Genomic DNA, 23,266 nt, shown 5'->3' with positions numbered 1-23,266 from the left:
CTCTTGCTGAAAATATAGGGAGGGCAAAAATTCTGGAGGAAGCAGAGATTTTGGGCTGAGCTGCTCTGCCAACAAACAGAACAGAAATAGGCTTGTGCGGGTGTTTACTTTTCTAGTCATTTCAACACCACCTTTGTCACAGCCCATCCTTCCTCCTTCCCATGGCCCTTCAGACAGTATTAGCAGTTGAATGATGATAGATGATGTTTACTTAGGCTCCGTGGACCCTCACTGGTTTTAAAAGAGTGGACAGATAAGTAAGAAGGATTCTTCTAGGGAGAAGAGTGTGAGTGGGAATTTCACAACTCAGGCAATGCTCAGATTCTTCTGATCTTTTGTAGACAAGGGCACAAAATAGCAACATGATGTTTGCCTGCTGGTGGATGAATAAATATTTTTCAGTGGCTGCTGTGCGCCTTGCAATATCACTTGCAGTGTCATCACAACGTTTCAGAGCCTTGTAAACATGTTTGATATTTAAACTCACTCCCCCTCACTCTCTGTGTGTCTGTCCCCAGATAGAAGAGCTGGAGCAGAAGTATGGAGGCCATCTCATAGCGAGGCGGGCAGCCCGTCGTATCCAGACTGCCTTCCGTCAGTATCAGCTCAGCAAAAACTTCCAGAAGATCCGTAATTCTCTGTCGGAGAGCAAGTTGCCCCGCCGGATCTCCCTGCGCCATCCGAGCCCTTCAGGCCGAAACCGGAACGCAAACCAGAGACACAGTTACAATCTGCATCCAGGGGGAGGACAGATACCCTTGCGCTCCAAAACTCCTCCTCCGCCCCCGTGTCGCTCCACCTCTCTGCCCCCTTCTCCTGCGTCTGCCCCAGCAGCTGCCGCCTCTCCTGCCCCTGGCCCAGCCCCACCTCAAACCCCTGGACAAACACTCACACAGCTGGAGGACTGCTTCTCTGAACAAGTGAGTGTTTTTGTTTCATGTTGCAGCTCCCATAAGCCTAATTTATATAGGGATGCAAAATGGTTCGGGGGAAAAATCCAGAATTAAGGGTTAATTTACTGTATACTCTATAGTACTTCTATGGATTGGCCTTATATTTTGTTCATGGTCCCCAAAGGCTAAATCCTACAGACTTTGTTGATCCCTGGAGACTTTTCCTTTTAGTGCCAACGGCTGCTTTAAGTTCACTTATCCAGTCAAATATCTCAACATCTCCCAGATGGATTTGTATTAACATTTTCTACAGATAAACTATATGGTTCACATAGATTACTTTTCTGTCCAATCCAGCTCTAACCTAAGCAAAGAGCAGATACTCAGCAGGTTGACCCTGCCTTATATCAAATTTTTATCTGCTTAGACTACACTACATTGGCTTACCCCACTGGCCTGATGGGCAGCTTGATCTGAAAGCCAGTAGTCACTGTTTATCTAGTTCAAGTAGTCTTACAAATAGCCACCAATTAGCAATCCCTCTGGTATAAGAAATGTTTCCACACATAAATCATGTCTGTTGACCTGATTAAATCATTTGTCTTTGAAGTGTACTTTTTATCATCCTATTTGCAGCTTCATTCCTTGGCCCAGTCAATTGATGATGCCCTTCGTGGCTGGAGCTTGTCGGAGGGTGGAGAGGGGAAAGGACTACTTATGGATCCCGGGGCCCTTCGTGCAGCTGCTGAGAGCGCTTGCCTGCCCCGCAGCGCTAGCTCGCTGCTCATGGCTTTCAGGGATGTAACTGTTCACATTGACAGCAATAGCTCCTACACCATTTCCACCGCCACCACCACGACCACGACCTCTCTGGGCAATGCAGGTGGGGGAGAGCCGGGCAGCAGGAAGACATCTATGAGCGGGATGGCTGGAGGAGACAGCCTGTCAGGGGAGGAGCCAGAGTTTCCTGCACCTCCACCCAGTGAGGAGCTGGAAATGGCTGATCCAGGATCCAGGAGGGGTTCAGCAGTGCCAGCTCCAGGAGGAGGAGGAATGGAGGGGGAGAGCAGCTCAAACAGACTGGGGTCCACCTCCACTTCTACCTCTACTTCCACCTCTATCTCCACCTCAGCCCAGTCTAACCAGCAGCCTGCTCAGATTTACACCCAGTACCAGCAGTACCATTACACACATCCTCAGCAGATCCCTGGGGGTCCGAGCTCAGAGACCCTGCAAGCCCTGGTCGTCTCTCTGCCCAGGGACCACTGCCAGGATCCAGCCTCTTGCCGCTCACCAACGCTGTCCACAGACACACACCGCAAACGCCTCTACCGTATAGGACTCAACCTCTTCAATGTGTGAGTGGGCCTGTGAGACACACACACACACACACACACACACACACACACACACACACACACATGCGCACTGACGCACACAGAAAATTGCTCAAATATTTTTGCACCTGCTGGCTCAGGGTTCAAAGTACACTTATTTCTGTTTGTGTCTAACAAATCTCCAACAGCCCCACAAAACAGCTCTAAGCAGCTGCTCATTAGTGTTTGTAATTGTTGGGAGGAGCTGCCTGTTCAGTGCCATCTTGTGATGCCGTTGTATCAATGAAAAAAAAAAGAGATAGAGAAGAAAGGGAGAAAATAGGGGAAATGCAGCTGAAGAGGAGAGGCAGTCAAGGAGGTCTCTCAGTTTCTATAAATAGAGTCCACGTTTTCTTCACTTATTATTAGTTAATACAAATTAAAGTAAATTAACTCATATGCATCAGTGACAGTGGGCCTGCTCCAGAAGCTCAGCTATAACAGCTTTTTTTTGCGCATGAATGCACTTTTCCTTTCCCATTTTCTCTTTGTGCTTCCTCTCTCACACACACACACACACACACACACGCACGCACACACACACTTCAAACACACACAGTACACGCTAAGCACCCTTACTCTTAAATACAGTGTTATGCATTTTCTTTCTCACTCAGGCCCACACGCCTATTGGCTTGAATGCGGACAAACATCACACAACCACACACACACACACAGACACACACTGTTTAACTCTAAACACTATCTTCTTTTCTGCTGTTGGCTGTCTGCGAGGCAGGAACCCAGAGAGAGGCATCCACTTCCTGATCACGCGGGGTTTCGTCCCAGACACAGCCATCGGAGTGGCTCACTTCCTGCTGCAGAGAAAGGGCCTGAGCAGACAGATGATTGGAGAGTTCCTGGGGAACAGCAAGCTGCAATTTAACAGAGATGTCCTTGAGTGAGTCCTCATTATTTATATATGGTGACTTATTCACAACACACATAGACATATACAGTAAATATGGTTGGGATTTGATGGCTTTTTGTCAAATCCAAGTCCTGTAATGAATCCTGTTTTGAATCCCTCTCCCTGCATCTCATGGGCTTAGTCAGTGGATGAAGTTTGCTCCGTTCTCATGGAGATGACTTAAGAGGTTTAGCTTTTAAACAAAGGTTATAAATACCTTGATACCACTTTCTAATAAGGTACTTTTCCTAATAGTTTTTAAAATTGTAACTGATGGCCTTATTTTTGTTAATAAATGATAATTAAATTTATAGATCAGTTATAAGCCATTAATGAGGTACAATTTAGTATTGCACTACCATAAAGTTGGGGGACTTTAAATGTCAAAAAGTCAAATGGTCAAAGTCAAAGCCGCACACATATCACAAACTCCACACTTTTAAAACACAGGTTTTCTATCATAAGTGTTTAGTTTCTAAGCCCAAGTCAAGCTGACCCTGATGACATTATCAGGTTAATTTTTCAGACTTTAGAAAGCTCCTCCACAGCCACATAAGACATTATTAAATACATTTTCACTGGCTGAGTGATAGTCCTCATGACGAGCAAAATTAACATAACGTGTAAAATTGCTGGAGTGTCTTGAACGACATTCGAGTTGCCAGGTTGTGAAAAATTCCCCCTCCTGTATGACACTTGCTTTGTCATTTAGAGCCCCTCTCGTTTAGACCCCTCTAACGGACCATTTGACCGCTTACCTTGTGGAAAAGGGCGGCAGTGTATCTGGACCAAAATCAATTTATTTACATCTTATTAACATTTATAACTGCAGGCAGCAGATTGAGTTCGCTTAAATGCCACTGAACTGCAGATGTTTAAACTTTCAATTATTCTGAGCACCTCTAGGACTTCTCATCAATGCTTTTAAGTTAATGATCAGAGTTTCTTCATGACCTTGGAAACCGCAGTTGAGAAAAGGGTCCATTTAGTAGCATGTCTGGTGGTGGCCATTATATCTGTGTTTGCTGCGTATCTATGTTGCTCTTTACTACTAAGAAAAAAGAGATAAAAAAGATTACATAAAAGATTAAAGAAGAGATTTGTCAGACTTGGACTTGAATTCAAGTATTGTAAAATATCTAAAATAGAACTAGCTATGGAAACCTAAGCCGACATATACACATCATAACACACACACACAAACTGACTTGACATGCAGCACTTGCATGCATAAATGCAACACATCTATGAAAACACGCATTTACTTAATGCTTTCACACTCACCCTTTTTGCACCCAACCAGTGTAGACAGAGATCCAGGTTAGAGAAGCTTTTTGCTGAGGTTGTTTCAGAGACTGTTGAAATAGGTCACTGCACTGAACACATACACACATGAGCACACATCCTCACTTTCTTTCATTCAGCCACATAGACACACATGCATGGACACAAGCATGCGCATGCACATAAATGTACACACACAATCTTGTGCATGTGCTTCTTGTGCTTCTTCCATTGCTACAGCCAGTGCTCAGCCTTTCATGTACCACTTTCTTGCCCCCTCATTCTTTGCATATCATTATTTTGCCCTCTCATCCCTCTCTATCCTTCCCTCTTATCTCCCACTGCTGTCAGACCCTGTCTTCTCCATTTGTGTTTGCACAAAGTGTGTGTGCGTGTGCGTGTGCAAACATGTTGTCTCTATGTGTGTCTTCCAGGTCACTGCTTCCATAATGGAAGTATGACTGTAAAAGATTTGCCATCAGCACTAGGATACTATAGTGTGTTGCAAAAGCACAAACACACGCACATGCTCGCTCACTAACCTTCTCATTACTGTGACACACTATAACTAAACCCAATTTAACTCTCCTTTTTCTCTCTCTCTCTGTCTGTCCCTTTATAGCTGTGTTGTGGATGAGATGGATTTCTCGGGCATGGAGCTCGACGAAGCCCTGAGAAAGTTCCAGGCTCATGTTCGTGTTCAGGGAGAAGCACAGAAAGTGGAGAGACTCATCGAAGCCTTTAGGTGAGACTGTCAACTCGCTCACAACCAGGCCTCACTGACTAACAGGCTCTGGCTTCACTTTTGAATACAATTCAACACAACAACAGTCCATCACATGGCTGAGCAGGAGGGTAAGGGCACTCTGCACTTCTAAAAACGAATAGACCTTTTGCCTGTAGCCACCTATGCAAAACAAACGAACAAAGAACAATGACACGTAACCAAGCTCACATATTTTGCAATAAAATAGAAGCAAAATAAGTCTTTCCAGATCTCATCTTGCAGACTTATCCAGAATGGCATATTAAAGGGCCGACTGTATAGACAAAGTGTTTAACTGGTTCTGCTAGCTCACTGCAGCAGGCTCTGATGAAACCAAAGCCTTGTATCATTAACAAATTACAATGATTGCCTGTGACCTTTGACTAAACTCAGCCGTGTTTGATTATCAGCCAATCATAGCAGATATCTGAGCCACAGACAATCAGTGTGGGTTCCATCAGGACAAAAATAGATGCTCTATTTTACAACTTTCTCATCTGGATGACACTTTCCAGTGCTTGAAAGTTGTATGTCCATTTCCATCCAAAATCACACACGAATATGTGTGCTAAACGTGTGCTCATGAGATTTTAGCCTGAGTTGGTTTTCTTCTCATTTTGTCAGTGGTAACTCCTGCCCTCCAGTCACTAAAATGTATGAGCTGAAGAAGACTCATTTAAATACCAAAAGGGCCTTGAGAGACCTGCTGTAGCTTGCACACTCCCTTAGTGCCTTTGAATCGACTGTCAAGCTTTGTCTCTAAACAAACTCCAGAACAGAAACAGGTCTTTATGATGCTATTTTACCTTCAGACTGAAAATCTTTCAGGCAAAAAAGACAGAGTGACCAGACAAATGGGAACTGCAATTGGTGCCTTATCCCCAGGCTGGCACTGTCCTTGAAATGTCCTATTAGTATCCAAAGATTGCTCCCAGGACAAAAAAGCAATAAAATGGCCAGTGTTTTCTATTTCAGAGTAATTGGCTGCATTGCCGTGTACATTTAATCTCCCTCTGCTGATGTGCTGCACTTTCCTTCAGGATTACCAACAATGTCACCACCAGGACATGAGTTTAGCCACTGCCCCTTTGAACTCACCAACCAAGACGCCATTCTGAATAAACACAACAAAGTTGCTAGTATAATTCAATGGAGTGTAATATCTGCCAACGCCTTTCTGCATCCACAATACTGTTTGTCCGGGCTGCTGACTTTGATGTTGTCTGAAATTTCAGACTGGCTTGTTTTGATTTTTTTAAACAACGTGCCATGAAAAAAAACATATTTCCTATCTGTGGCGCACCCCATTTATTCCTACTGAGGACTTAAACCTTTTCAAGTAACTAATGCTAACATGAGCATGCTAACATGCTCATTTATGTGTGTTTTTTAACAACAATAGAGATCTATGGCACAGAGGAATAAGCTATACCAGGCTGTGGATACATACTTGTTGGAAGCATCAATTCATAGTTGGTTTTGGTCTTTTTCATTGGATTTGTGAACAGTAAAAAAATATATACTACCACAAGTCCTATCCATTAAGTGAAGTGTGTTCTTACTTACTAGCAGTCATGACAATTCCCCTCTCTGCGTGTGATTTGAGGGCCAATCAGAACACCCACCGCGATCATCAGTTAATCACATCACACTCAATCATACATGCTAAACTCCTGGGTGCAGATTACAAATTCATCAGCGATCTGAGACCACACTCTCTGTAGCTGGAGCTGTGAGTATAGGTCAGAAATGAGCGGGCATTATCGGAACAGCCAGACATCCAATGCCATGTCTGTTACGTAACAGTTGTTATGTCATCTGTTTAAAGCGCGTTGTACTCTTGTCGGGAGTAGTTCTTTTTATACGACATGGTATTTGTGCCAGCTGGCATGCAACTCTCATATGCAGATAGAAGATAAGAGATCAGGAGCTAGTCTTTAAAGAAACTGGTTACATAAGACGGAGATCCGCACTTGAAAATGTGTGAATGGAGCAGTGACACAGCCAAGGCTTTATTCATTATTATTATTTATTATTTATTTATTATATTGATTCACACAATTGTTTGCTCACCTAGTGTATAAACTTGCATCCATGCACATGAGCACTTGTATACATACACACAAATACAGTAGATCCTGCCTTGCACTGGGTCTTTGATGAATTTGCTGCAGAATTACATCAAGTTGGCAAATCAGCTTGATGGGCTTGTTTGTGCCGCTGTGTGTCTATGTATGTGCATGTGTATATTATATCTGCAGTAGTGTTTGTGCTGAGGAGAATCTATTCTCCCTCAAACAAAGGCATTGCTACTGAACTGGGCTGTTGTCGATTGATACCCTGTGAGTTCTCTGGCCTTAGATCTTGTGTGGGATCAGTGAAAAGGCCTTCTGGTTGTGCAGGTCTCAGATGTGGCCTCTCGCTTGCATATGCTCTGACAACTACGTAGTCCTCTGGAGCAGAGCAGCCCTCTCCATGTCTGCATCCTGCCTGGCTGCAGAGATAAAAGCTTCCCACCACTGAAAAGGCCCGCTGTGTAAGTGTAAGTGACAGTAAGAAAGATTGGGAGGGAGCTGTGGGTTAAGGAGGGTTGGAAGTGAGAGTTTGTGAAGCCTGTGGGCAGCCATGGCGCAAAGCAAGTCCATATGCAGCATCTCTGGTTGCAAAGCAGACTGGGCAGCATTACATTACCTAGGGCAGAACCATTTTGGACTGGCAAATGTCTCCGCTGTCCTGTCGGACTGATTTGAGGTTATGACTGCTTTTCACATCTGAGTAGAAGTCACAGTCAGTCAGATTATAAAATAGTACGGCTTGTATGGTGAGATATCTGCCTTAAAATCAGTGTGAATGTGTCCATCTCACTGCAGGATCAAGCAACTTTCTCTGCATTGCCTTTAATAATTTGTACTGAGCTCTCTTAATGATGTGTTCCCTGATTTTGTGATTGTGCCCAACTGCATCCCTGAAGTCATAAGATTTCCTCCCCATTTCACTGTTCATATTTTGAAACATAACACAATTGGAGCTGAGAGGAAATCCTGGAATTTGAGAGTGCGATTGGGCACAATAACAAACTCAGAGACTGCATCATTAATTTTTGGTACATTGGCTCTGTAAGCTTGAAGATACAGGGGTGTTAAGAGGTGTTTCTAATATTCAGTTTACCCACATTTATTATAAATGGAGTGGACAAAATATTAGAAACACCTCTGAGTATAAAGCAATACAATTTAACAGCAGAACAAACTACATCCTCCAAAGTGACCACAAAGATGATTAAAATGCATCCATAAAAAGTTATAAAATAATATTACAACCCTCATGAAGGTAAGATTTATTGTAAGAATGTTGCATTATACTGCAGTAATTTTAGCTAGGTGTACTTCATAGACTGACAACTGAGTGTGATTTTGTCATACCAGCAGTAAACAGTTTCTTAAATCATGGTCTGCATGATTCACTCAGTTGATGTTATTTCTTTTTGTTTTGCTGGAAAGCTGCCCCACACGTCTTTGTGTAGCTAATAGGCATCTTATTAATAACAGAATCTGGCTGGATTGGTTGTTTATCATCATTATTTGGTAACAGCACAATGAATCTTGATATAAGTAGTAAAGTGCGTAGATAAAGCTCAGCTGTTGTTACGACAGTTACATTAGATACAGATTAGTCACCTAAGGCCGAGTGTGAATGACCGCCATTGGCATTGTCACATGAGGCTAGTCAGTTAGAACTGAACAAGCCTCTTGGATGAAAGGTGAAACATCTTCAGGTACCTTCAACCTCAAAACTTTAACTCACTTTGCAGGGCTGGACTGGGACAAAAAATCGTCCCTGGAATTTTTGGCCAGGACACCCCTCACCAATATACTATCCTTCCATTTAAGGGCTCAGATTAGGGATGTGACAAGACACTTAGCCCATGAGACATAACATTGCACAAGATTAGGGCCATGACAACAAGACAAGAATATATTTTAATAAAAAAAGTCTGGATAGGGGGGTCCAGAAGATTTTAAGCATTAAACACTTAATTTCCTGCATTCTAGAGACATTTTCTGTACCAGGGAAGAACAAAATTCAGGTGGCGGGTGACAATTCAGAATATAAAAAATATAACATAATATAAGGCGGTAATCAGTATCTTATTATTGTTTTTACCTTAAGTTACATTTTCTGAACAGCACAGTTTTCTTCTATATTGACATTGCATTGCAGGCTTATTGTGCAAATAAATCTTTCTCATAGCATTTTTATTTGTTAATTAACATTTCTAGGTGCAATCTATTTTTCAGAACATTTTTAACAAATGCTTTCAAAAAGTGGTGGGTAGCTTATATGTCCCCAGTGTCCCCAGTGTAAATGACCGTCCCTCCCTGCTTCCTCCCAACAGGTTGAGCTACTAAAATGCTTACCGCTTCACCTCCACTCTGCTCCTGCTCTCTCTCTCCCTGGGCCCTGTCATTTTGTCACTGTGCTTTGCTGTCACACGCCTCCTCCTCCTGGCAGGGGCCACGGCTCTCCTTTATTCCTTCAAGTGCCTGTGCCTGCACTATGCAGGGTACTGCAGCTGATGTTGAAGCTACTGCAGCCCCGGTAGCAAATATATCAGTTATTATCGCGCATTTGGCGGCATCTGTCTGAAGAATTCTTTTTTTTGGCCCACAACGCAAGAAAGAGAGCAGCAGGGGGAGAGAATGGAGGCTAGTAAGAGATGTGATTGGGCCAGCTCAATGTGAGTACAGAAAATTACCCAATGGGCCGCTGTCCATCATCTATAGGCCTGTCGTTGGCCCATTTTTTAAAAACAGTTATATAAATAAATAATTTACGTTACATCAGCCCCAAAGGTTTGTCGGCTCAACAGGCAGTTGCCCAGTATGCCAGATTACCAATCCACCCCTGTCTCTTTGGATATAAAAGCAATAAGTCTCTTTAGGATATGAATGATATTTGAATGACTGGGATTTCTGCTTATTGCACTTGCTATGACTTACCAACAGTATCTCTTTTGTTGTCTGTAATAGTGGTATATTGACCAAGAATCCAGACCAATATTGCTGTGTAAGACTTGATGGAGAAATGTTTGACCAAACTCCTTGTCCTATCTTTCCTCCACAGCCAGAGGTACTGTATGTGTAACCCTGATGTGGTGCAGCAGTTTCACAACCCAGACACCATCTTCATCCTGGCCTTCGCTGTAGTCCTCCTCAACACTGACATGTACTCGCCCAACATCAAACCCCAGCGCAAAATGGGCCTTGATGACTTCATACGCAACTTAAGAGGTTAGTGCGTCCAAATACAGTACAGTATACAGTATATGTGTGTTTATGTGAGAGATAGAGAGTGTGTGTGAACTGACCCTGTGGACATAACTGGTACAATAAGTTGAAGACATTTATGGCAAGTGGTTTTATGAGAAGGGAGCGTGAACATTGCTTATATATATAGGAACCACATGTACACTTGCACATTTCAAACCTCATGAAGGAGATCCATTGCTAGACAGAAAGATAAGACAGAAAGAAAACAGAGAGCAGAGGGCAGGGGAAGACCAGGTTTTACAACAAGCACTCTCTTATCAACCTCACATCAACCTCCCTATCAGTCTTTTGAGTGACGGCCTCTTGAAGTGAAGTAAATTACTCAAAGAGGCGGTGGATGCTCGCCTTGCTTTGCTTGCTACCATCAACAAAACCATCAGCTGTGCAGGAGATTCCTGATATCCTTGACTCAGAGCTCTGCCCCAGAGACTGTGGCGTCAACCCATTTAATTGAGGCTCAGTGTTAGATTTAACGATATGAGCTTGAGTTTTTGCACGCAGTTGCGCACAAAAACTCATCATCTGCGCTCCCAGAGGCTCTCAACACGATCTCTGTCCAACTGTTAAACAGATACATACATTTATTCCTTAAAGAAAGTGCTGTTTGACTTTTATTTGTACTTTCAATAAACAGAAAAAAAATACATTTCACTATCCTTTTTTATATAATATTGAACATTTCAGTTTGAATTTTTGAGCTGAAAAGTTTTCTCATTAAATTAAACAGCAGTGACAGACCATAGTGAGGATGTCTGTGTGCTGCTCCACAGTGATAATGGAACAACCAGGACACAATGAAAGCACACATACTGGGATAAAAGCACATTTTCTGATTCACAGCTGCAAGGAATCAAAACTAATTTGGTTGTAATATTGCAAGTAAAAGTCATATGAGCCCACACAGTCATTCTCAAATTAAGTAATTATTAAGTGTATGGTTTGGATCCCCATTAGCTTCCACTTTGGCTGTTGCTAATCTGCCCTTGGATTCCCACAGTGAAATTATTTAATTTACAATCACATTCTGTGAATATTAAAAGCATTTATAAAATAAATGTTAATTACATGAGACCAATTTGGTATTATTTTTAAATAACACTTTTCACTAATATAGTTATTTCATTTAGGCTATTTGTTTAGTTGACAGGACAGTGCTCATTAATTAACAGCAATATAACTGTAAATGAGCCAGAGTTAGCTCAACATGCTAATTTTCATCTGTTGTCCCTGGCAACTAAAATAAAGAATTAAAATTAAATATAATAAAATGCCTTAATTACTTAAGTTAGCTTGAAGGTATTGAAATAAAACATCGGTAGTCTGTCATTTAAATGGTAGCCTTAGCATTAATGGTACCTAAGTCAACCCCCAGCAATAAAGTACAGCATTAGGGAGGTGAGTTAACCGTCCTCCTACTAATAATCAAGGGGTGTCTGATTAATATCCAACTTTAAACTAACTTCATTGCCCTTGTTTTAAAACAAGTCAGCTGGAAACGCGAAAAAGTCATCCACAGAGGTCTTCAACCAACTCCTGGAGCCAATGTTAGCTTACTGAGCTAGCTAGCTACCAATAATACATTGCAGGTGACAGGTGTCTTTCAGACAGCAAAATCAAAAGTTGCTGTCAAAAATTCAAGGACCCACTGTTATAGAACATGACTATGAATTTCCATTGATAAATGTGCCACCATGGATGCGGTCACATTAAGAAGGTCGTGGGTTCAAACCCCAGTTGCCCCGGCCTTTCTGTGTGGAGTTTGCATGTTCTCCCCGTGTCCGCGTGGGTTCTCTCCGGGTGCTCCGGCTTCCTCCCACCGTCCAGAGACATGCAGGTGCAGGTGAACTGGTGTCTCCAAAATTGTCCTTAGGTGTGAATGTGAGTGTAAGTGGTTGTTTGTCTATGTGTGGCCCTGCGATGGACTGGCAACCTGTCCGCCTTTCGCCCGATGTCAGCTGGGATTGGCTCCAGCCCCCCGCGACCCTGTATGCAGGTTAAGCGGTTGACGATGGATGGAAATGTGCCACCATTGTAAACTACATATGTGCTGAGCTAGAAAGCTTTACAGGCATAGCAACAGTAACTAAGGGGGCGGGGCATGGCTAATTTATAAACTACTTGATGGGGTTTATGGCTAAATGAAGGAGCTGGATCTTATGGCTTCGTTCCTTTCCGAGGGCCAGCTCTTTCGGCTCCCAGGCGGGATCCGGCTCCCATTGTTCACTTTAAGGAGCTCGTAGAGGCAAGGCTTACGTTGTTAGTGACCACTCCAACATGTTATGGAACATTGTCCCCTCAGGTGTGGATGATGGAGCAGACATCCCCAGAGAGATGGTTGCTGGCATTTATGAAAGGATCCAACAAAGAGAGCTTCGCTCCAACGAAGACCATGTCACCTATGTGAGCCGTGTGGAGCAGTCCATCCTCGGCCTAAAAACTGTGAGTGATATTTGTGTGCAAGTCTTTCCCTTTTTTTCTTATTTCAGTGAGCTGTCTTGTTTGTACTATCTCCTTTCTCTTGTGTCATGTATTATTTCACTGCAGTCTGTCCTCTGTACTATCTGTCATTTCCATCTCTTTAACCTCGTCTCCGTAGATCCTCGCTGTGCCCCACAGGCGTCTGGTGTGCTGCTGTCGCCTGTTTGAGGTGCCTGACGCCAACAAGCCTCATAAACAGAAACTGTCCCAGCTCCAAAGAGAGGTCTTCCTCTTTAATGACCTGCTGCTGGTAAGGAACCTCTGTTCAGTGATTCACTACAAAAATACATTTTATTGCAAATGCAGAATATAATGACATCAGCAAGACATAATCAGATACATTCAGTATGTTAATTCAGCCATTTTTGTGTATCTACTGTAGATACTGAAGCTGTGTCCCAAGAAGAAAAGCTCTGCCTCATACACCTTCTGTAAAGCTATGGGTCTTCTGGGAATGCAGTTTCACCTCTTTAGCAATGAATGTAAGATGCTATTTTACTCTGCAGCGGTTTATTCTCAGTACAGTTCCACCCTGGTGCTGGAGAAATGCTGAGCTAGCTGCCAGAGCCATCAACAGTGTTGTTGTCTGTCAAGACCCTGACCCAATGAATTGCCAAGGGGTCGCCAGTAAAACAAAATTAACACACTGTCAATTTACAGAAAACTTATTTAAGGAAAATTGCTTGCTTGCACCAATTTCAGTATTACTTTTAACTGAACCTGCAACGGGCATCACGATTTAGCCAAAAGAATAAAGTAGAAAACAATAGAGCTCACAAATGTGGAGAATATTGTGTACTGTATCTTTATGTACACATTAGGTAGGTTCGCTGCATGAACATGAATTCTCTTTATGCTACGTGGTACCCACGTAGAGGTGGCTTTGCAGGCGCGTACTCGGCAGTGGTGGTTTGAGACTCACCATATTAGCATGCTAACAATCAAATGTCATGGTGATGTTTGGCAGATATAACCGTGTTTATCATCTTAGCATAAGCATGCTAACCTTTGGTAAGTACAGTTGAGGAATGTTATTAGTTTTGCAGATATGTGGTCACACATTAAAGTATTGAACACATAAAACATTTGACCTGATGATGGCGCTAGATGAAAAGCAATCACCAAGGTTATGTGCAGAACATAAATGCACTAAATGTTATTTTATACTACAGACATTCATTGAGCCAAGACACTAGCATGACTAAAATTGTTTGCGTGAAAAGAAAAATAGAAAAACTACTCAGTACGTATGAGCTTCCTATTATTTCTGCAGATCCTAAGTTGCAATGTTCAAGAAGCCATTTCTGCCAACAGATACACATTTGGCCATTAACCTCAAAGCATGGGTTTTGGCAGGTATTCTTAGCAGCAGCATTTTGTGAAGTAGAAACTGAAGTAAAAACGACAAGACTGATGTGTTTTGAAAGATCCTCAAATCCTGCATCCTTTTTTAGAATCAAAGTTATGGTGAAAACGCTTTCCTTTTGTCTTTGACACTTTGGGGTTTCTCATCAGACTACGCTCATGGCATCACCATGCTGAGCCCGTTTACCTCAGAGAAGAAGCAGCTGGTGAGTTTCTGCTCCCCAAGTGGAGAAGAGCTCAGGAAATTTGCTGAGGAGCTACGAGAGGCTATCACTGAGGTCAACGAGATGGAGCAGATACACATCCAGTGTAAGGAAAGAAGCACGCATATCTCAACATATGCAAATGCAAACACATACTCTATTGCATATGGCATGTTGCAATAACTCTTGAATTTTTTTGTAGGGGAATTGGAGAGGCAACAAGGCATCCAGCCACACGGCATACACACCAATGGCGGGCAAGTGGACACACACACAGGACACGGCTCTCCCTCAGGTGCTGGTTTTGCTCGGGCAGCATAAGATGTTTAACATTAGTGCACTACTCATAACAATGCATACATTACTCAAGGCAATGTGAAAAAATGGAAGATAGGCATATGAGAAAGCCCACCACTATGAAAAAGAAAATGATAAAAAGAAGAGTGGATGGTGGTCAGAGGGCTTAAAGTGTCTTTGTCACTTTTTTAGTAATAAAGGAACAAATGTTTCCAGCAAGTAACCTCCCCTAAAAGAACAAAGCATTTCTCTTTGTGCAAACGTTAAAGTTTTTGTATGGATTAAAAAGATATGTGTTAGTGAGATTTAGAGGTGAAGGTAGATGGATTTCTTAACCTTTGGACAGATCCACACTAGCTGTTTACAGTCTTTATGCTAATGTGAGCAGCCAGCTATATATTTACCAGACAGACATCAGAGAGGTAATGATCTCATCTAACTATCAGCAAGAAATAGTTTTTCCCAAAATGTTAAACTAACCCAAACCAGACACAGATGATCAGCTTTAGTCTTTATGCTTATGACTCTTCCACTTTGGACAGAACCACGCCAAATGTTTTCCCTTGCCTCCAGTCTTTATGCTAAGCTAAGCTAAACATGTCACTCTCAGAAACTAACCAAGTAAGCGTATTTCAAAATGCTGAACGCTTCCTACAAATGACAGTCCCTTGTATGAAGAACACTTTCTCAGTTTTTAACATTCTGTTCATGAAGCTGAAATCTGCCTTTTGACTTACAAATAGAACCATTTCTCTCCACAGGCCAACAGGATGTGTACGATAAAACTGGCAACAACAACACAGTAGAGGTAAGTGCAAAAGCCATACTCATCTCCCTCAGGTAAGTGTCTGCGTCTCCAGCTCTGTGGGTGTGGTTTTGTGTGTGTGTGTGTGTGTGTGTGTGTGTGTGTGTGTGTGTGCAGTTAGACAGGCACTGTGCCTCATCCTAAAAAGAGAGTCTGCTTTATGCTTTGCTTTAAAAGAGCACCATGCAGCCAAGGATACAAAGGCCACTGAAAGGAGTACGCCGTACTGGCACGCTACAGTGTCTTTCTGTGCCTCATGAGTGGATCCACAGCCACTCTGCTCGCTATACAACACTCCTTTTTTCATCAGCTGCTGCTTGCCAGCCTTACTGTATAAGCCTTTGCAAGCCACCAGGAGCCTGGCTGGCTCCTAGAATACCATCTACAAAGCCAGATAAGCTTGATACCGTTAACAGTCTGTTGAGTGTGCGGGGGTGTGTCTGATAAACCAGCCCTTCCTTTAACTAAACATAATGATAGATGCTGTTTCCCCCTTTTCCAGTTTTCTCTGTTTTATTCCTTAGCCCATTCTCTCCCCACTCGCCCATGCCTCTCGGTCAGTCCTTTAGAGTTGTAAATAAGTGTGTTAGGTAGACACCACGCCCTCGGTGTCAGCTCTCTCCTCTCCTGACACTCCCTTTATCTTTAAGCTTGTCATTCTGCCACTCATTGACCTTGTTCGCACACACACACACACGCACACATAAAAATCCCCAAACATTCCTGTTATGATCTCTTATCAAATCTCTTCTTACCCCTTGCAACCGTTTTCTCTTTCTGGGCTGGTGTGTGTAAAAAAGTGATTGAGAGAAAAACAGAGAGGGTGTGTGTATTTTGCATGCGCTCGCTCCGCATACTACCTACCTGCATGCCTGCATGCCCATGTGCGTAACACACCAGAGGGCTGCATAGAGGCTGCGTTCAGGCTGGTAACTCCTCATGCGTTCTCTGACTGTTCCTAAACTAGGTGTCAATTCACAACAGGCTGCAGACCTATCAACTGAGCCAGCCCAGCCTTGAGTCCACACCTCTGGCCCTGGCCGCGCCACCCTCCCTGCTCAGCCCCATCCAGGCCGGGGAGCTCCGCCCAGAAACACTCATCCAATGCCAGCAGATCGTCAAGGTGATTGTCGTGGACCAGAGCGGGCGAGGGCGGATGGAGGCCTTTCTCAGCCAAGGCCCGGCTACCCATCAGCTCATTCAGTCGGCCATGTCCACACCTGTGCGCGTCAGAGAGGGGGATGGCCCTCAGCCCCCTCTGCCACCTCCCCCTCCACCTTACAACCACCCCCACCAGTTCTGTCCCCCAGACTCACCCATGCCCCTCCACCACACCATGCCTCTCACCCGCAGGCGCAACTCCAGCGGCTCCCGCAGCATTGTCTGAGACATCGATTATGCTACAAACCCTGGGGGCCAGACATGACCCTCACATTCACACACAATGACACACACATGCTGGAGTACTAGTCGACTCACTTTGAAGGGTAAGATAAAAGTGTTGCAAAAAACACAAGGTATACACTGAATGAGTCGAATAAAGGGACAGAGGAAAAGGAACCCATCAAGAATCTATTCATAGTCTTGACAGAGCGGTGTTGTTCTTGAACGTGTAGTTTTGATGCCATTTCTGAAAGACCTTCTTTTGTCTCCAACATGTCACCGGTAGCTGATGGTGTTGTCTGTCTACAGTGCACACTCTTGAGATCTTGTGACTTTGCATTTTTAAATGTCACCTGTCCAACTAAAGTGTCTGTGAGCCATGACCGTGAAAGCGAGGGGTGATGTCAGAAAAGCAAACTCCGGAAGCCCAGAAAGGACAAGGGACCGCTTTAAATATGAAGGACAAAACTAAAAAAACTATGTTTTTTTTCTTTCAGGATATTGACGTTAAGTTCACACCTCCTTGTTTGGTCCAGGTTTTCATTAGATACCACACTCAGTGAGGAATCATTTCAGCAGTGCTAATCTAGCTTCTCCTCACTGTAATCATTTGTTTCCTCATCTCTCATCTCTGCATAATGTGAAGAAACAAAGAGTACCACCTTATTTGTTCCTTCATTTTCTTACAGTTAATGTGCGAGGAGGAAGGCAAAGAAAAGGGTAAAAGGCTCTAACATCTCTATCCTGTTGTGTGCAGTATAGTGTAATCAGCAAGGATATCACTACTGACTAAACTAACTTAATACCATATCCTGACGACAATCATATGTTTCTGTGCTTCACTGTTTTGTGTTTTGCTAAACTTGTGTGAGCAGACATCTTCACAGCAGTGTGATTGTCCTGATTCTGTGGCGTTTTGCTCCCACAGAGCTCAGGAAAGGATTCGCTGCACTGTAACATGTAATATCTGCACCTCCGAGTTGCACTGAGAGCAGTGTGCTGGTGTACTTTGTGTTCAGTCTGCTTACTCATGGACACCAGGGAGTAGGGCTGGTAATTCATCCAAAACATTCTAAACTACTAAACAGCCAGATGAAGCCTTTCTCCACCTGTACATTTACTCTAATAGGTTACCTTGTGTGAATATTGTTTTTACCTTTGGATTAAGGCAATACCTCTGCCCAGAAAACTCTTAGCTTTAGTTTAAAAATTAATAAAAATTGCTCCACACAGGGTAGACCAAGGTCACCTCATAAAAGCATCACTCCCCTCTCACGTATTATATTTTTCCTTGCACAGTGAAAATGTTAGCAGAGATGCATTCCTTTACTGAATGTTAATCAGGGGGAAAACCGAAGATGTCCATAGAATAATAAGTCTTCTGTCCAGTGTCGATGGTTTGAGCTTGAGCCAGTTTGTACAGCAGATAACAAATGATCCAACTGAGATACACCAAACACATCTTGTAGTTTTTGCACCACAGAATATATTGGATATATTGTAAATAGATAATATAGATTTATTCTGAAAAAGTGATTGGTTTGCCCAGTGTGTATGTGTATCTACGTATGTATTTGTACAGAGAAGATATAGTTTAAAAGACAAAAAAGGATATTAAAGTTATTATAGTTATTATTATTCACATTTAATATCAGGTGGTGTCCTAAATCCTACTGCTACGAGAGACGGGAAACAGGCAGCTTTTATAGATCAAACTCCAGTTACCATAGTAACACACACTGATATTATTACAGATCTACATTCATCATTAAATTACCGTGTCATATTATTACAGGATTATCAAGAGATGGTTGTGTCACCTGTTAGGGTGTGTAAAGGGCTATGCTGTATTTGTGAATACGCGCAGTAAATCACAGGTCATGCACACACGTACACACACACACAGAGTGCATACACAATAACACACTGATGTACACAAACATGCACATAGCTGCCAAAGCAACAACACATCCAGCTTAGATTCACCTTAGAAACTGCTTGATTTCTCAAGTCAGCAACCCCACTTTGTTTACTGTAAACTCTAACTGACCTGTACTATACGGCATGATATATTTTGGGTTTTTATTTATTTATTTCATTTCCAGTACACAGGTTTTAATTATATGTTTGTATCATTATTGTCAGGGCATGTTGGGTTGATTGATGTCATTTTCTCTCCTCTCTCTACTTCCTCCCTCCTTCCTGCCCGGCCCCTTGCACCCCCCCACCCGACCCCCATCCGCCTTCTCCATGGTTGTCATGGAGACACACCAATCTGCATCCTCTCTGTGGAGCACTGTCATTTATCTTTGCACCCTCACAATATTTCTAAAAAGGAGATTTCTTAAAGATCAACATGTTTACTAATGGAATATTTCTAATTTTTTCTGTTTGAAGAGAATGAAAGAATAAAGTAGTTTTTACTCTCGGACTGTCTGTCTGTGTGTTTCCACAGCATCTGTGTCTGTAGCACTCCCGGCCTCTCTAATGAATGAATTTGCACCAGGTGTGCAAGGAGGACGGTGGAATGAAGAAGCTTATGGGAAATCAGTCTACACCGGTGTTTCTACGTTCACCCAACACACTGGGTCTGAACTCATTCATTAGTGGATGAGGTCAGCCTCAAAGCAATATTGAATCTCACTTCTGCTTGTGGAATGTGAAGTTGTGTGTTGTAGTGAGTCGGTGTGTGTGTGTGTGTGTGTGTGTGTGTGTGTGTGTGCATGATTTGGAGTACATAATTCGCCCGTCCTCTAAACAAGACCAGCAAGTTGGTAATTTGTAATTTCATCTTGCAATGTCAAAACGGTTACATCTGATGTGAGAGAGTCTCATGGGAAAGCTCTTGAGTGTTTTCACATCAAGGCCAGAAAAAAATACAATTTTCTTTTATTTTTGCAAATCACTCTTGAGAAAGGATAAACAAAACAGAAATACTGTCAATGCTTCGACACAGGCAGAGAGATTGAAAAAACAACAACACCATTTTGGCAGAATAAATTATCTTACAAAAACATAGATGATATCCACATAATACAGTAAATACAATACACAGTGAAATCAATTTGTGCAAAGTGCCTGTAGGCTTACAGATGTGATAGAGCTCTCACAATCAGCTCACCGTTTCACTCTTTTCTCCCTGTCCTTTCTAAAATACTTTATCGGTAGCACTTTATAATAACTACACACTATAAAGCATTAGTTAAGCATTAGTAAATACGGAATTCATCATTTATAAAGCATTGTTCATACATTAATACACATCAGTAAATCATTCATAAACACAGTTATAAATGTTTTATTCTTTATTATCTACACATTATGAAGCAGTAAGTACATTTTTAATTCATCATTTATAAACCATTGTTCCTACGTTAACACACATTAGTAAGTAATTTATAAACATAGTTATACATGTTGAATTCTTTATTAATAAGCTCATCTATAATTTGCTTAATAATTGTATTTTCATACTTTATATATGATCGATTCACTATTTATAAATGAAGTATTATTTTAATGACAAACCATTTATATATGATTTGTTAATGGTTCATAAAATTATTACATAGGCTAACTGTCTGTTTTTTGATACTTTCCCGAGAAAGAATATAAACAGTCTTGCGTACATGTACCAGTGGCAAAGCCCAAAGGATGCTACTAAGACTACCCGAAAGATGTCCCAGCTAACGTTACTGGTGGTGTGGAAAAGCCTCACCATTACAGGCCTGCCATGTCTCTGAGACAGATCTTCTATCACTACCAGCTCATCAATGATGTGCTTAATGATTGTATTTGATAAAAAGTATTATTCCAATGAAAAACTATATATATGTGCCTATGGTTCATACGATCATGTAGAAAGTTTAAGGAAATTATTTAGTAAGTATTTCCCCTCTAAAGTAAGGACTCTGGAAGCCAAACAAAGCATTACAAATGAGATTGAAAAAAGTTTAAGCCTCAGCTTTTTTCTCAACCATCTCAACCATGTCTCCTCCCTCCCATAGACTGTAGCCCATATAAAAAATACGGGCCTTAAAGCAGCGCTATTTTGACCCTCGTTGCATCCAGTAATCTCTGCGGTGTGCGCTCACTTTAGCGCCAGACCGCACCGAGGAAGAACAGAGAGAAGCGGGCAAACACGCAGTAGGGAAAACAAGATCTCACGGGCCCAGAAGCGGGTCTTAATTGTAAAAACACCATCACTTGGGATTTTTGAATGCCGCCATATGCCGAAGGAGTACTTACTAGTATTACTTCCCCCTGGAAACTCCGGTGAGTAACTTTGTATTGTAACCTTTAGGAGAGAGCTAAAAGTGCAGCGTGATGCTAGCCTAAATGAGTGAGTTAAAAACATATAACGTTACTGTAGGTTAAAAGCAGTTGGAGGATGTTGTGAACATGATGTCGTGAACTGTTCAACAGTATTTTGTTGTGTCGTGGCTTCAAACTAATCTCTGGAGGTACTTTTTGGATGTGTAAGCACATGTAGTACCTTCAGAGGTATTTTTATTTACAGTATTTATGATAATACATGTTAACGATAATTTCCTTACCTAAAATGTGTAAACTCTGTTCAGTATTATTTGGTTTAATTTAATGTAATGTAATGTTGAGAGTTGGTGAAATTTAATTAATTCATAGTAGTGATGTCTTGCTTAAATGCTACCTGGTAAAGTTATAAATCTTTGGTAACGTTATAACAATGTAAAACTTAAGAAGAGTCCCTAGACAACAGGATGATGATATTGAGTTTTGACAAACGGGATGATATGTTATTTGAACATAACATTGACTGTGATTATTTATCTGATTTATTCTGCACTATATGTGCAGACTACTTTTTGAGACCCTGGATTGTAGGTCTTCGCTGGATGTTGATGGCGAGCTAGTCCCAGAGATGATGCAGCCTGTATGATGAGATCGGACCGCAGTGTGGCCAGCTGCTTCGGATCCCATTCAACAGGACTGACACATCAGATTACAGGACAATGGCAGATAAGAAAGATCCACCACACGTTAATAATCCTGCCTGGGTAGAGATACAAATAAGTGAAAGACACTGGACACTTTTTAAAATTGTATTTTTTATGAAAGAGCTATAAGAGTCTATTTCTTACCCCAACACTACTCCTCTGAACCTAGGTTGGTAAGTTAGCTAAAGTGCTACACTATTGTTAAATATTCTACACCTGTTTTTAGCATTCAAAAACTATGCTACAGGGCTTTCCCCAGTACGTTGAACTATGTGACAACAAGGGGTCTTGACGTGAGGACTTGGGAGTGAGAACGTGTTGGGTTGTAGATGGTTCATTTTATATCAACAGTTATGATGTGTTTTTTAGGAACGAAAGGCTGAAAGGCATTTTGTAATAAAAAATATGTTTGGTATCACTTTGTGTTGTGTCTGTTTCCTTTTTCTGTTCAGAAGATAACTGATTCTTGTGTGTTATAATATCATTAGTAAATGCTTTCTAAGGCATAGATAGTCCTCACTTTAGATGAGTGCACACAAAGTACTTATTAACAACTAGTAAATGCTTTGTAACTACCTGAATTAATCATGAAATACATTTTTAACAGATATTTAGAGAATAAGTATAGAAATATAGAGAATAAATTTAATTTGTAAATGTTTAATGAGGCATAGACAGTCCTTACTTTAGATAAAAAAATACTTTACTAACCATTACTAACTAATAGTCCTTCAACACACTATCTAAGCAACCCTTTGCTGGTCCCATCACAGCAGATCTCTGGAAGCACAGATCTTGGAGTTTTGATGAGGAGTTCAGAGAAAAGATACCAGGCCTGTAACGGTGAGGCTTTTACCCAGTAAAGTTAGCTGGGGCATCTTTCGGGTAGTCTTAGTAGCATCCTTTGGGCTTTGCCACTAGTCGATTTACGAGTTATGGTGAGATTATATTCTTTCTTGGGAAAGTATCAAAAAACAGGCAGTTATGTAATAATTTTCTTACACTTTCCAAATGATCTTATGAACCATTAACAACTCATATCTAAATGGTTTGTCTTTAAAATAATACTTAATTTAAAATTGTGAACCTATAAAGTATGAAAATACAATTATTAAGCACATTATAGATGAGCTTATTAATAAAGAATATAACATGTATAACTATGTTTATAAATGACTTACTAATGTGTGTTAACGTAAG

The 23,266-nt window shown here is 41.7% G+C and overlaps 1 protein-coding gene and 1 long non-coding RNA gene across 2 annotated transcripts in view; both read left to right on the top strand.

Annotated features, from left to right (window-relative positions):
* iqsec3b (IQ motif and Sec7 domain ArfGEF 3b) overlaps positions 1-19,518 on the top strand; it is a 29,675-nt gene extending 10,157 nt beyond the window's left edge. The window contains exons 4-15 of the mRNA XM_046036214.1: positions 519-920; positions 1,530-2,251; positions 3,009-3,170; positions 5,086-5,208; positions 10,354-10,520; positions 12,859-12,998; positions 13,156-13,287; positions 13,420-13,519; positions 14,553-14,711; positions 14,808-14,900; positions 15,664-15,710; positions 16,675-19,518. Coding sequence (XP_045892170.1) covers positions 519-920; positions 1,530-2,251; positions 3,009-3,170; positions 5,086-5,208; positions 10,354-10,520; positions 12,859-12,998; positions 13,156-13,287; positions 13,420-13,519; positions 14,553-14,711; positions 14,808-14,900; positions 15,664-15,710; positions 16,675-17,094 — 2,667 coding nt within the window. The 3' untranslated portion in view covers positions 17,095-19,518. The remainder of the gene's footprint in view (positions 1-518; positions 921-1,529; positions 2,252-3,008; positions 3,171-5,085; positions 5,209-10,353; positions 10,521-12,858; positions 12,999-13,155; positions 13,288-13,419; positions 13,520-14,552; positions 14,712-14,807; positions 14,901-15,663; positions 15,711-16,674) is intronic.
* Positions 19,519-21,088: 1,570 nt separating this feature from the next.
* LOC123962018 lies at positions 21,089-22,484 on the top strand. The gene is made up of 2 exons (XR_006822830.1): positions 21,089-21,365; positions 21,927-22,484. It is a non-coding gene; the product is annotated as an uncharacterized LOC123962018 (long non-coding RNA).
* Positions 22,485-23,266: the final 782 nt, after the last annotated feature.

This window comes from Micropterus dolomieu, linkage group LG22 (assembly GCF_021292245.1).
Source record: "Micropterus dolomieu isolate WLL.071019.BEF.003 ecotype Adirondacks linkage group LG22, ASM2129224v1, whole genome shotgun sequence".
Taxonomy (NCBI): Eukaryota; Metazoa; Chordata; class Actinopteri; order Centrarchiformes; family Centrarchidae; genus Micropterus; species Micropterus dolomieu.
The sequence above is the reverse complement of the archived record's forward strand: the minus strand, read 5'-3'. Positions and strand labels throughout refer to the sequence as shown.